This window comes from Rhinolophus hipposideros, assembly GCF_964194185.1.
Source record: "Rhinolophus hipposideros genome assembly, chromosome: 10".
NCBI lineage: Eukaryota > Metazoa > Chordata > Mammalia > Chiroptera > Rhinolophidae > Rhinolophus > Rhinolophus hipposideros.
In genome coordinates, this window is record NC_138056.1 from 5,772,485 (window position 1) to 5,786,195 (window position 13,711).

The 13,711-nt window shown below is 47.9% G+C and overlaps 2 protein-coding genes across 8 annotated transcripts; one reads left to right on the forward strand and one right to left on the reverse strand.

Annotated features, from left to right (window-relative positions):
- Window positions 1–1,806: 1,806 nt before the first annotated feature.
- Window positions 1,807–3,992, reverse strand: BANF1 (barrier to autointegration nuclear assembly factor 1). Of its 5 annotated transcripts, none has more exons than XM_081062930.1 (3): window positions 3,454–3,992; window positions 2,571–2,709; window positions 1,807–2,327 (listed from the first exon to the last, which is right to left on the reverse strand). In XM_081062930.1, the coding sequence occupies exons 2-3, from the start codon at window positions 2,691–2,693 to the stop codon at window positions 2,181–2,183; spliced, it is 270 nt and encodes an 89-aa protein (XP_080919056.1). In that variant the 5' UTR covers window positions 2,694–2,709; window positions 3,454–3,992; the 3' UTR covers window positions 1,807–2,180. The 5 variants fall into 5 exon arrangements, with proteins under 5 accessions (XP_080919056.1, XP_080919057.1, XP_080919053.1 ...); XM_081062931.1 differs by having other exon boundaries at window positions 3,444–3,992; XM_081062927.1 differs by having other exon boundaries at window positions 3,322–3,539.
- EIF1AD (eukaryotic translation initiation factor 1A domain containing) lies at window positions 3,527–10,125 on the forward strand. Of its 3 annotated transcripts, XM_081062926.1 has the most exons (8): window positions 3,527–4,015; window positions 4,149–4,271; window positions 5,353–5,490; window positions 6,345–6,520; window positions 6,662–6,770; window positions 6,869–6,977; window positions 7,138–7,182; window positions 7,946–10,125. In XM_081062926.1, the coding sequence occupies exons 4-8, from the start codon at window positions 6,434–6,436 to the stop codon at window positions 8,088–8,090; spliced, it is 495 nt and encodes a 164-aa protein (XP_080919052.1). In that variant the 5' UTR covers window positions 3,527–4,015; window positions 4,149–4,271; window positions 5,353–5,490; window positions 6,345–6,433; the 3' UTR covers window positions 8,091–10,125. The 3 variants fall into 3 exon arrangements, 2 of the variants coding, with proteins under 2 accessions (XP_080919052.1, XP_080919051.1); XM_081062925.1 differs by lacking the exon at window positions 5,353–5,490; XR_013994207.1 differs by lacking the exons at window positions 3,527–4,015; window positions 5,353–5,490 and having other exon boundaries at window positions 4,147–4,271; window positions 7,946–9,060; window positions 9,346–10,119.
- The last annotated feature ends 3,586 nt before the right edge of the window (window positions 10,126–13,711 follow it).

Below are 13,711 nucleotides of genomic sequence, written 5' to 3' on the forward strand. Positions count from 1 at the left end.
TAATAACCACCAGTTTCCAATTACTCGTATGATTGCTCTATACCCAGGTCTTTACTTTGGTTTCCCTTTTATCTTCCTTCTTCTATTGAGACGGAGCTAACGTAAAGTACACAGAAGAACACTGCTGTTCCCTTTATCAGTTAACACCTGTATTACCACCCCACAGGTCAAGAAATGGCAACTACCACTCCCACCCCCAGGCTGTCCGCTCACCATACCCACGTCCCACCCCCAAAGGCAATCATTGTTGACATTTGCAATCAGCCATTTCCTTGTTTTCTCGTTTTACCACCTATCCAGAGATCCCTAAGCAAGAACTGACCTAACTTGACGTGTATCTTTTGCTGTTTGCTCGGTATTGAGATTCACCCTTGTACCACAGCTGTTGTGAATTCATTTCCCCGGGTATTGACAGCCATCAGAGCTCTTCCAGTTGGGGCTGTCAGAAAAAAAGCAGCTCTGACGGCTCCCGTAGGTGCTGGAGCAGGTGTGTGAGTGTCCTCGGTCATAGCTCCAGGGCAGTGGAATAGCTGGGTCACAGGGTGGGTGTTCAGTTATAGAAAACACCCAACTGTTTTTCCCAAGTGTTTAGACCAATCGCCATTCCCACCAGCTGGGTATCAGTTCCTGTTGCTCCATTTCCTCATCACTTGGTATTGTCTGGCTTAAAATTTCTGCCAATCCAGTGAGCGTATAACACCTCATTTGCATTTCTGATTACTAATGTAATTGTTTTGTTTGCTTTTCTTCACTGCCGTTGTTATGTGCTCTGGATATAGTCCTTTGTCACGTGTTACAAATATCCTTTCCCACTCTCAGTCAGTTTTGTCTGTCACTCTCTTTATGGTATCTTTAGATGGAGTTTCTACTAATGGAGTTAAACGTATCAACTTTTTCTCCTTAATTTTTCCCCTACCCTGAAGTCATGAAACTCTTCTCCTGTTACCCCAATGTTTGTATTTAATGTCTGTCGGTCTGTCCTCACCAGACTGGGAGCCCTCTGAGGAGCACCCTACACAGAGCAGTTCCTCAGCGAGGCCCCACCGAAAGACTGAAAGCCAACCAGGGCTGGGTGCCGCACAGCCAGCATTTCATCTGATCCTTACAACAATCTCATCTTCCAAGTGGGGAAACTGAGGCTCAGAGAGGCTGGGGGACGTGACCAAGGGCCAAAGGGGGTACTTCCTAGCAGAAAGTCCAGTCTCTCTTGAGTCCCTGGTTTCCTCACCTGTAAAAGAGAAAACAATTCTTGACTGTGGAAGAAAAAAATATTGGTAAAGATCTTAGCTGTGGGGCTGGTTCACTAAGTGTGCAATCTAAAACAGGATGAAAATGTACCAGATAAAAGTGTAACTCACCCTCAGCTGTGATCCCATGCTCTCTCTCTGCCCCCCTGAGAGTGAGGCAAACCGCAAGGGCCCTGCCCACTCCTCCCAAAGGCCAGGAAAGCACATGATGATTAGCAGGTGAACTTTTACCCACATTCCGTCCCCCTCTTCCTGGTACCTCCGACTCCCACTTCCTTTTCCACCAGGTGCTGGCTAGCTCAGCTACTGACTCAGCTGACATCTGGAAAAGCACAGCACACCTGGATCCCAGGAAGGGACCAACCCACACTTTCTCCCATGTTACTACGGGATTGAGGCACCTGCCCGAGGCTTATGTGGCTAGGGTGGCTGCCCTCCGGTGTAGGGAGGAAGCTGCCAGTTTCGACTGGCACTGATAAGGAGTGTGACAGACCTGATCAGCCCCTGGGGAAGAGGCGACTCCCAGCCCATCTGCTTTTCAATGCACAAAACCCAGTCCTGAAGGCCACTAACTTTATTGATTTAAAAAACATTATAAGGACAATGACTATTCTGCCAAAAGAGAAGCCAAATGGCATAAAACAGACCGGAGAGGAGGGTGGGGGTGAGGAAAGGGGCCAGGAATCCACTCAGAAAAGCTGGTAATTATCAACATGAAATTGGCAGGGGAAAGAGAAGGGAGATGCATGCAAGATGAAGAACTTCTGAAAAAGTTGAAATGGTGAGGGGAGAGAACTCCCTGAAGACCCTGGATGACATTGCAGGCTGAGCAGACATCAATCCTTTGTACAGGGCAGGGGAGGAGCCCCCACTCGGCTGCAAACTCTGGAAACTCAAGGCTGGGGCTAGGGACTGGGGGCTCCCCAGAGTGCATCACAAGAAGGCGTCGCACCACTCTCGGAGGCACCCGAAGCAGTCCCGGGACTGCTTGGCGTTGGCGCCACACGTGTCCTTTAGCCATTCCCGGAAAAGGTCTTCATCTTTCTTTAGCACCAGAAACTGGCCAAGGACCACATACGCCTGCAAAACAGGCAAAATAAAGGGCGTGCTGTTCAGTGCCCTGTGGGACCAAGAACAAGGCCACTCCTGTGGCATTCAGAGCACATGAGCTTAGGAAGCAGGGCTGGCTCTGGCTACCTCTTAAGATTATATACCACGGTCCTCCCCCACCAGATACACTCACTTTCCTCGCTCCCAAACTGCCAGGCAATACTGTAGTCGGCCATTCCCAGCCCTCCCCAGCTGCATGCAGCCTCCGCACACCTTGTCAAAGCCCCTTTCCTCCAGCTTCTTGCCCAGGACTTCACCAATCCCGGCCAGGCTCCCCACTGGCTTTTCCCCCATGGGCTCTGCCACGAAGTCTCGGTGTTTTTGGGAGGTTGTCATCTTGATCAGGATTTATCTACGAATCCCAAGAAAAGGTAGGTTAGGACGGAAAACCCGGGAACTCCCAAAGGCCCACTGGCAGTATCATATTTAAAGGAAGCTAGCCCAGCGATTATGGTGGGTTATTCGATTCCCCTCATTTCACGGATGAGAAAACTGAGATCCAAGGCAAGTTTTTCCCACTACTCAAGAGAGAAATCTCTCTCACTCCCTGCGGGAACTGGGTTTTGGTATTGCCCCAGAGGAAAGACTATCCTGCCCTATCAGGTGGCGCGGGCCAGTCAGTAGCCAGAGCTCGCCCTGAAGGTGTCACTCCCTCTGTGACCTTGGCTGGGCAAAGAAGGTACTGACACTGCCTGCAAGGGCTACCCAGCCAGAAAAGCAAACAAAGTGTCCCCCTGCCCCACCCGCCCCAATTGGCTGCTCAGAGAGCACCGGCCAGAGCGCACACACCAGCTCGGTTCCCCTGCACCACCAGGTTCACGCCTGGGCTCCCGCCGCGCCTCGAAGGCCCCGCCCCCGAAACGCGTCGCCCCGCCTCCTCCACGCGCCGCCGCGCCCCGTCCCTCCTCGCCGGGCCGCCAAGCGCTCTCCGAGGGCGCATTCTCTGGCTGGCCGTAGCGCTTACGGCTTCCCTCCTTCTCGCGCCTCCTCTGCCTCCAGTCCAAGCTCTGCGGTGCAGCTCGCGCTCACCGGCAGCTGCAGCTCGCGTAACGGATACTCCCACCGCCCGGCTGCTCCCGCCGATACCTCAACTCACTAGAACGTTCTTCTACTTCCGCTTCCGGGTCGCCTCAAGAGCCGCTTAAAAAAGGTGGCACTTCTAGCCACTTAGAGCCATAGAGATGAGGCTCCCTGGACCTCACGGCGGCCTTAGAAGGGGCTCCTTTTCGGTCGCTTCGCGGGAAACCGGGCTGCCTTCTATTGTCTCGCTTCTCCAGATGTACTTCCGGTCTCAAGGAGCAGAGGCTTCGGTGGAGAAAACTTTATTTCCCCGCTGCACGGCATCCGGAACTCAAGGACTTAGCCTTTGGCGACCTGGGGGTAGGAAGAGTTAAAGGAACGGACAAGGAGGGAGACGTGGGCGAAGGCTTCCGAGAGGTCGTCGGAAGCACGGTACTCGGAAGGGTCCGACTCAGGCCGATTCGTGTCGCCCTCACCGCGGTGGGACTTGTACGAGTCCGGCAAGGTGACGCTACGGTCGTGATCGCCGGCAAGTTCCTTTTCTACGAAGTGAGTCGTGGACGAGCCGCTCCCAGCGGGCGTCCGGCCTGGAGAACGGAATCGTTCCGGCAACGCCTTTGGGAGAAGAGGGCCAGAAAGTAGGTGTGAGTCTGGGAGCGTCTTACCGCCGGGATAGGGCGGGAGGAGGGCAGGAAAAGGCAACCTGAGGTGACACTCGGAGTTCCCTTTAGAAACCACCAGTCTTGGTGGTGCCAATTCTTGTCTTCGCAGAACCCGTCAGAAACAGCAGATGCCGCAGACCACGCCGGCTTACCTCGACCTTGAATGAGCTCGTTCCTGGCGTGGACCGTCGCGATGGTCTCCAAACTGGTCTCTTGTCTGTAGTCTGTTGAGGTGCGTGTCTGTGTCGTACGGCTGTGCTGTACTTGGGATATACAAGCATGTTGAGGGAGGTCGTTTGTCTCACACTCCTCCGTGAGCGGTTGCCAGAATGATTTATGGAGTTTTCATGTTATGCCAGTGCTTACGACAACGTGAGTTATTTTTATCTGCCGTACCCTGTGCTAGGTGCTTTGCTCACATCATTGCATCGTAATGACAATGTTCTGGGTTAGCTGTTATTTTTCTTTGTGGCTTGGGAAAGTTAAACAGTAAGGAATGTCAACGTAAGAACGTCCAAACCCATAGTTACCGGAGGGTGTCCAGGTTCCTGGCGTCTGGAACAAAGAATTGAACGAGGTACCAAGGTAAAGTGGTGAAAAAGCAATTTGTTAGAAGAGGTAGTACTCTCCAAGGAAATAGAAGCGGGCCGAGCAGAAAGCAGTGGCTCAGGGGCCATTATTAAAAGGGATGTACACACTCCAAAGAGTGTGGAGCGGGCTGAGCAAAAGAAGAGACTCAAAAAAGGACCCAGGCTCAAAGGCCCAAAGGGCTAAGGGCCGAGGCTCAAAAAGGGCCTGACTGGGGAGGACTTGGAGTTTTTATCCTTTTTTTCCCTCTAGAATGGGCTGTTCTTTTCCAGGCGTGGAACCACTTGATTGACACCTGTGATTGACAAGAGGCTATTAACCTCATCTTTTTAGACTGTGCTTGTTCTTTCCCAGAATTCGGTCTGTTATAATGATATTAATGAACTCCCAGGCATATGTATGATATTATAATGATGGTATAATGAGGCCCAGGTGAAATTGTGGCCTTTACTGCGCAGGAGTGAGGGGCTGGTTTAATCTAGTTGGGTATTTTGTACCCATTTGTTCCTCAGAGGCGTAGATAATTACAATGAAAAGGGGAAGTTTTGGGCAGAGAGGGGAGGTCTTTTGGGCAGTCGCATTCTGTTCAGGAATGCAGAGACCTGATGCCTTTCTCTAACTGCGTGCCTTGTTTTCCCCTTGAGAGACATGATCCCCGTTAAAAACTCAATGGGAAGTTGAGGGACAGAAGGTCTTTTTTTCTGTATCTGTTTCCTGCTGGACAGGGGTGAAGAGTTGTCCCTGCCTATTGGGGGATTCACGGAACTCTCGCCCTATCTGATCTCAGATGAGAGGAAGGGGTCTCGGGACCTGCCTGGAAGACCGTGTTGACTTCTTTGGTTGCGACTGGCAATCTTGCTGGGGTATGCTCTGTATCCCCAAGGCCCCTAAACGAGGAAAAATAGATTTTAATTAGTTAGTTCTATGGAGCCTGTGGCCATTCAACCATTTAGGTTGTATCATGTCCAGGAGCTGGGCCCAGAATGGGTTGAAAAGAACCTTAGGCTTCACTGATTACAATTAACAAGTATGCTGGCCTGGGGGGTCTGGAATGGCTTGGAGGATGTTGGGAAGTCACAGGCTTTTAAGAGACATTCTCTGATTCAGGCTAGGAGCACTCTTTATGTAGGATTCAGAAACTGATTAGAAGAGTAATCAAAGCCCGGGGCTAAGGAGCTAAGAAACTAGGGGAAAGGAGACTTAAAATTTTATAGTGAGGGGCTCTCCCATATCACCATGGAGAATTTTTATAAGAGTTTGAGCCAAACCGATGACCTGTGCTAGGGAGGAAGATCTAAAATGTTCTGGAGAATAACAGTTTTGCAGTTTGTTTTATGCATTAGAAAGCAAGGAGGAGGGGTCTAAGGAAGATGACTTGAGGATAGGAGAAAGCAGGGCAGGGATTGGGTTGCAGAGTAGTTAATAAGATTATGTGCCATCTCTGAGGGTGGTCACGCCTTAGAGGAGTATTACTTGGCTGGCTTAAAAACCTTTCACTAAAGAAGTTATATGCCTGGGGTGTGACCACCCACCATGACCTGCTCATTTCTGAATTTATGATCAGGTCACTCTGTAAGGTCACTTTCCATGGAACCCCTTTTTTTCGTCCACAGGAAATAGTCAAGGTAGGATTTGATGTTACATGTTAGAGCCCACGTTCTTAACCAGGACACTGTGTCACTCCTCAGTAAAAAGTCTCTCCCCATCTTCAAAACAGTCCTGGTTTCTGAACCTGCCATCCAAGAAAGAAACTCGAGCAGGAGTTAACAGCCTCTGCGTCCCTCACCCACCGGAACAGGACCCAACATGTCTCGGGCCACCAAGAGGAAGCACGTGGTGAAGGAGGTGCAGGGGGAGCACATGGTACCCTCCGACCAGCAGCAGATCGTGAGGGTGAGTAGCATTGGGTATAAGCTACTCCGTCCCCCACCCCTCCACTCCGTTGGGCCCCTGGGGTGGGGGAAGAGTGCAGGGTGGCTCAGTGGGTCTTTGAGCTAGCTGATGATGACTGGTTCTTTGTCTCTCCTGGACCAGGTACTCAGGACCCCAGGGAACAATCTGCATGAGGTGGAGACAGCCCAGGGGCAGTGCTTCCTGGTGAGCATGCCCTCCAAATACCGCAAGAACATCTGGATCAAGAGAGGTGAGAGAGCCCTCTGAGACACAGAACCACGTCCAGTGGCCTTGGCTTTCCCCCTTGCAAGCTGAACTGACTCTGCCATTTTTCCAATCTGCCTCCAGGGGACTTTCTCATTGTTGACCCTATTGAAGAGGGAGAAAAGGTGAAGGCTGAGATTTGCTTCGTGCTCAGAAAACATCACGTGAGCTCTCTGCAGAAGGAGGGGCACTGGTAGGTGGTTCCCTGGGTCATTGGCTGCCTGATTTCTGGGGGATTGGCTACCTAGCTGTGAAATTGAGGGAGGGAAAACCAATCATGGCAGCCCAGGCAGGGACAGCTTCATGCTGGCAGATTTCTCATCTTTCTGACCCTGGCTCTTCTCTTGGCACAGGCCCGCGGCCTTCTCTGAAGTGGCACAGAAACACAACAGGAACAGGTAAGGATCAAACCATAGGATAGGGAAGACAGAAAATAGGGGTGCAGGCTTTGGTGCTTTAAGAGGAAAACACAACCTTCCTTTCTCCCTACATAGGGTCCCTGGTGAGAGCTCCTAAGCATGTGGTTATGTATATGGCTTCAAAGTCAGATGCCCTGTGTTAAAATCCTGGCTTTGTCACTTACAACTGAGTGACTTTAAGCAGGTTACTTAATCTCTTAAGCCTAGATTTCCTCACCTATAAAGAATTATAAGGATTAAAGGAGTTAATGCTTATAAAATTGTTTAGTATAGTGCTTGGTAAGCAACGTGGGTCCATTGTATGTTAGTTGCTGATTCCATATTTCCCCGAAAATAAGACCTAGCCAGACAATCAGCTCTAATGTGTCTTTTGGAGCAAAATTTAATATAAGACCCATCTTCTATAAAACCTGGTCTTATAGTAAAATAAGACCGGGTCTTACTAATTTTTGCTCCAAAAGATGCATTAGAGCTGGTTGTCCGGCGAGGTCTTGTTTTTGGGGAAACACAGTAGTAGAATTGTTATTATTAAAAACAAGGGCTCTAGTAAACTTTTTACATGGGGGTAGTCTTTAGCCTGTTTTCCTTGGCTATGTTTTCCTGCTGCCTGCTGGTTCTCTCCCTGTCTGACTTGCTGAGTCCTGACTCTTGGCCATATGGCCCTCCTTTTTGTGGGACTCCTTGATTGCAGATCTGGTTTTCCCAGAAGGCATTGGGCTAACTGTCCTTTTCCCCCATGAAGCCAGCATCAGCCAGAACTCGCAACTGAGCCCGACGCGTTGGAAGAAAAGTCCAGCTCTGAAGATGATTCTGACCTCTTTGTTAACACCAATCGCATACAGTATCTGGAGAGTGAGGAGGAGAGCGAGGAGGAGGAGGCAGCCTGAGACCCTGGACCCACCACTCCTCTTGCTCAGAGACTAGTCCGCGGCTCCACCGAGCTGGGACATTCCCAGGGTACGCTGCACATCTTCCCTCTGGGGGGGAAAAGGCAGGACCCCTCTCTGAACTGACCTTCTGACCTAGGAGAATTAAACCCCTGGTGGGTGGTGATAGCTGCTGGTGTCTGAGTGGCTCTTTGAAGGGAGGGTAAAGTTAAAAACTGACTGTTCTTTGGGGGGGTCCTCATGGGCAGGTCGGCTGGATGGGCAAGAAATGGGGAGTGGCTGGGGTCTTTGCCACATGTTCGTTCGTTCGTTCCCTCCCTCCCTCCCTCCTTCCCTCCCTCTCTCTCTCTCTCTCTCTCTCTCTCTCTCACTTACTTAGAGAGTGCTAGGACCTGTGCTGTGCCTCCTTGCACGCATTTAATACCCGAACACAGTCCCATTTCATTGGCTGCTTCAGTCAGTGCCGATGCAGCCATTCAGGGTCACAGCTGTAGGACCAAGTGCCATAGGACCTGCCTCTCAGAAACACTCAGGATAAATTTCAGGAAGCCTCAGAAGCTGCTTTCCCGGCCTTTTAGTCACAGGAGTGCCCACCTCCATGCTGCTGTGTACATCCCCTGGCTGGTGGCTTCCGTGTGGCCTCTTAGACCATCACCCCTCAGCGCTGTTATAACGCCCATCATCCCACTTCTCTTTGGAAGCGTTTACCTCGGGCTCTACACTCTCCCTCTTCCTCGCTGCCATCGACCTTGTAGTCAGTGCTCAGACATGGATGAGTTTCGCTTACCTCCTAGCTTAGAGTCTTCTACCCCTGATTTTGTCATTATTTTCTGCCTCCCATGGATGGGCCTGTTCCACACTGTGGCCCTTTAGTTCCTTGATGTCCCCATCACTAACATGCCTGTCTTCAAGTCCAGGCCTATGGCCTCCATCCATCCTCCCTGGACCCCTGGCATCCATAGAAATTGCAGCACCTGCCGTGGGCTGCTGTGTGCTGACCTGGGCTACCGTGAGTGGCCACTGGCCAGCAGCCGGCATGTGGCCAGCAGTCGGTGAGCGGCCGGCGAGAGCCGCCGTGAGCTGCTGTGAGCGGCCAACCAACGGCCTCAGCCAGGGGGAGCGCAAGGCTCATAATACCAGCGTGGGCCAGGGAGCTGCGTCCTACACAACTAGACTGAGAAACAACGGCTTAAAAAAAAACCGGGGTGGGGTCGTGGGGGTGGGGGCAAAAACAACAAAGAAAAAGAAATTGCAGCACCTTTTGAATTCAGCTACCTGTACAATCACCGCCTCTGGCCTTCTTACTTAACTTGCTCAACTACCCCCTCTGCAAAAATTCTTTATCTTCATCCTCCAGCACTGCCACATTCTCATCATGACCCTCCCATCTTCACTTCCGTCCTTATGCAGCATGGATTCCAAGGTCCACACCCTCCACTCCCTGGTCTGCCTCCATTGTCTTCATCTGCTCAAACCTAATCCCGGCCCACACAACCACCCGCCCAATCGTTCACCTCTGTGCCTGTGCCCAAGTAGCTACTAGAGCAGACCGCCAACCTGTCTCTGGGATATATTTCACAACTTCTATATGGTCCACCAATTCCCCCTTCCCCTGTTATTTACCACAGCTCATACTTCATGAAGAAATAGCCATTGGGGGAACTCTCACCTCCCCATTACCAACCCTGCAAATGTGCTCATGGGTCTTCCTATGTTTTCATCTTTTCCTCATTTATCTACTCATTCACTTTGTTTGCTTAGTATTGCTTTAAGTATATGTATGTGTGTGTGTAGACGTATGTTTAAAAATCCATTTTTGTATATACACAAAAAATTGACTTCAGGCAAGGTAGAGTTATATGTGTGTGTATATTTATTTTTAACTTGTCTGAAGTTTATTTGTTATGGGAGACAGCTAACTTTTTTCCTAAAGGGATGGCCACTTGTCCTTATACCATTTATTGAATGGGTCATTCTTTCCTCACTCATTTTAAAATACCTCCTTAAAATAAACTGTATTCCTGCGTATAAATGGATCTCTTTGGAATTTTTGTCCTGCTGATCTGAGTGCATGTACCATGTTTCATAGCGTGATTGGCACAGCTCCTTCACCCCTGCCCCACTGTTCCTTGAAAATTTCATATTTTCATATATAAGAACTTCACAATAGATTTGTCAATTTTCACTTAAAAGTCCTGTTGAGTTTTCACTGGCATGGATTTCAATCTCAGTTTAATGTGGAGAGAAGTGCTGTCTTAATAGTTTTGAATCTTCCTATCCAGAAATGGGGTGTATACGTTCTTTTGTAAGGTGTATTCATATGGGTCTTTCATGTTTCTAGTTCAATTTAGTCTTAAGGAATTTCAGTTATTTGTCGTTACGAATGGGTCTTTTGAAATTACATTTCTAAATATCACTGGCATATGGGAAATCTCTGCTCACCTAATCGATCTAATTGAATTCTCTAGTTGAGTTGATTCTCTTGGTTTTCTGTCTAAAGAGTCAAGTCATGTAGAGGCAGATTTATCTGATCCTTTATGTTCATTTCTTCTTGTGAATTAGAGAGACCAGGAACTCCAGTATAATGTTGAACGGCACCCTTATTCATTCCTCTCTTAGCGGGAATGCTTCTCATGTTTCATCAAGAAATACAGTTCTTGCTTTAGGTTTCTGGTAGTGACCTTATTAGGCTGGAGGTGTTTCCGTCTATTCTAACTGAGGGTTTTTTTCCTTTTATTCAACACGATGAATTTTGACATCTGTTGATTTTGTTTTATTGTACTGATTTTCATTAATAGGTTTCCTAATGTGGACCATTCTAACATTCTGATGTGTAAACCCTGCTTAATTTTATAATAATTTATTTAGGGTTTTGTATCTTTCCCTCGGCCAATTTCACTTTTTGTTTTAATGATCTCCCTGTCCCATTTTGATAACAGGATTATGCTACCATGTAGAATGGGTTTAGAAACATTTCATATTTTTCTTCGGGCTTGAATAATTTATAGAAAAGGAATTATTTGTTTCTTCAAAGTTTCATAGAACTTATTTATAAAAACATCTGTGCTTGATGCCTTTTTAAGGGGTAGATTCTTCGTCTTTAAATTTCTTCTCTGGCATTTTATCTGCTCAAGTTTTCTATCCTTGAGTTAATTTTGGTAACTTTTTTTTCTTTAGAATCATATATTCTAAGTATATGTAAGCCTTTGGGGCAAAATGTCGGGCGTAGTAATTAATTTGTATTATTTGTGACTTTGTTACTTAACAAGTGACAAAATCTAACTTGAATTGCAGAAGCAAACAGCTCATTAGCCACCGTTAGGTAGGGCTGACCCTGGGTCCAGGACTCTGTCCTCGTTTGTTTCTCAGACCATCGCTGCTCCTCTTGGTTGATCAATCCCTTTCTTCTTACAAGTGTTTTCTTCAGGAAGCTCCAACTTACACTCGGTTCTTACAGACAGTTCCTTTGTCAGGATCCATGTATTTCAAGGAAGACCAATTGGTCTTGCTCAGGTCACTTGTCCTCTACTGAGCAACCACAGTGGCCAGGGCAGAGTTGGTGGAGGTGGTTCGGGGGCGGCAAGATGAGCCACACCTGATCCACATGACGTGTTTCCCGTGGAATAGAGGCTCTTATACCAGAAAAAAGGGCAAGGAGTGAGGATATCAAACCAATAAACATCTGTGTTCTGTGTATTTTATTTTCTTTGACTATCTTTGCAAAATGTTTATTGGCCCTTTTCTTCTGTTTCCCTGGATTTAATTTCTCGTTTCTAGCTTCTGAGTTGTATGTTTCATTAATTTGAGTCTTGCTTTTGAATATATTTAAGGGCTGTAAGTTTCTGTCAACTCCTTTGACTGTTTCCCACTTGGCGTGGTTTATTTTTGGCATCGTGTCTGTAAGCGTGGCCCTATGTTTTTCTCCAGTCTCAGTGATTCTGTGACTTACCTAATAGCCTTTTTTTCCCCCTAAAACCTTTTCATCTCTACTTCTCCATCTTTTGTCAGCCATTTAGCTCCTGTGGGTTGCAACTTGGAACCCTGATGGAGGCAGAATCCTCGAATTTTGCATGCTACTCCCTTTGTCATTCTCTGAAGCTGAATTCCACCTCTGTTTCCCAGATTAGTGGTGGAAGCCAACCATGTGTGAATAGATCTTCCAGAATGAGCTGAGTATTCGAAGAGCCTCTTTTCCCCCAGTGCCGTGGCCAGGCCTGTGATCGGTTGCCTGATCGCACTGACCCATACTGCAATTAGGTTTGAGAGGTCTAGTACTTCAGACAGCACTTCTGTCACTTTAGGACCAACCTTTACAGCCAGGTCATATCTACCAGACCATCCCCTGGTAGAAATGACCATACAGGGAGCAGGGCTTCCCCAGCTCACTTTTCTTCCTTGTCATCCAGCCACTCTGTATATATGTGCCAAGGAGCACACATGGCAATCAGCTAGCCACGTGGTTTTTCTCCTTTAATATGTAAGTGTGGTGAGATATCTTGACATAGTTTCTAATGTTAAAACATCTTTGCATTCTTGGAATGAAAGTCATGGTGGATTTTTCAGTATATTGCCAAGATTTGGTTTTCTGGGGGATTTGAGCATCCAAGTTCATTCAATGAGATGATTTAAGCTTTTCCTTTCCTGTACTGCCTTTGTCTGGTTTTTATATCAAGGTTATGCCAGCCTTCTAAAACGAGTTGGTTAGCATTCTGCAGGGACAGAGTTCCAGAGAGCAGTTTCCAGGCTCTCGGCCTCACATGGAAAGGTGCTGGCTCAGTTATTAGATGGCCATCGCTGTAATCAGATGGCCATCCACTGTGGCTGGGTGGCCATCAGCAGTTACCGTTAGCCATTAGCCACTAATACAACTGCCATGGCTGGGCTAGCAGGCACAATTGCAGCTAGCAAGTGGGATGGTTGGTTGGCAGAGAAGTGGACTGTGGATTGCGGCTAGCAAGCGTAGATGGTGGATTGCGGATTGCGTGGATCCTACTTCCTGTGTCTCACCTGGCCGCCAGTGATACTGGGGTGCAGGAAAACGCCTTTTGAGGTACTGGCGGATGTTTGCTTTTGTGTCTCGACCAGCCGCCATTGAGACTATAGTGGTGTGACTCCCCTATCTATAGCTCCGGGGGTGTTCCTTTTTGGCCTCACCATATCCTGCGTTCTTGTGCGGGGAGTGGGATCAGAGACCCCGCATTACACATTCTCTTTTATTTTTATTACAAGTGTATGTATAAGATTAGAATTTTGCATTTCTAAACCTTTTGGTAAAACTTACTGTAAAACCAACTGTGCCTGGCATTTTGGGGGTGGTGGGTAGATTTTAAACTAGATTTTTATTGATAATAGATTGCTCAGGTTTCTGTTCTTGAATCAATTATTTTCAAGGACAAATGTTTTCATATTGTCTCATTATCTCTATGGTTTCTAATTTAGTGGCACAGAATTGTAGAATTGCCTTACGTTTATAGTCTTGACTGTATCCAAAGTTATATCCCCTTATTTACATCTCATATTAATTTGTGCTTTCTCTTTTTCATCCTGGCATTCTTGGCAGAAGTTTATTTACTAATGTCTCTTCCAAACATACCAGCCTTTTGTTGTCATTGCTCTTCACT

Coding starts and splice junctions, on each gene's coding strand:
- EIF1AD (XM_081062926.1), top strand. CDS start 6,434: ATGTCTCGGGCCACCAAGAGGAAGCACGTGGTGAAGGAGGTGCAGGGG. Junction 6,978..7,137: donor CTGCAGAAGGAGGGGCACTG/GTAGGTGGTTCC, acceptor CTCTTGGCACAG/GCCCGCGGCCTTCTCTGAAG. Junction 7,183..7,945: donor CAGAAACACAACAGGAACAG/GTAAGGATCAAA, acceptor TCCCCCATGAAG/CCAGCATCAGCCAGAACTCG.
- BANF1 (XM_081062930.1), bottom strand. CDS start 2,693: ATGACAACCTCCCAAAAACACCGAGACTTCGTGGCAGAGCCCATGGGG. Junction 2,328..2,570: donor AGGAAAGGGGCTTTGACAAG/GTGTGCGGAGGC, acceptor CCTGTTTTGCAG/GCGTATGTGGTCCTTGGCCA.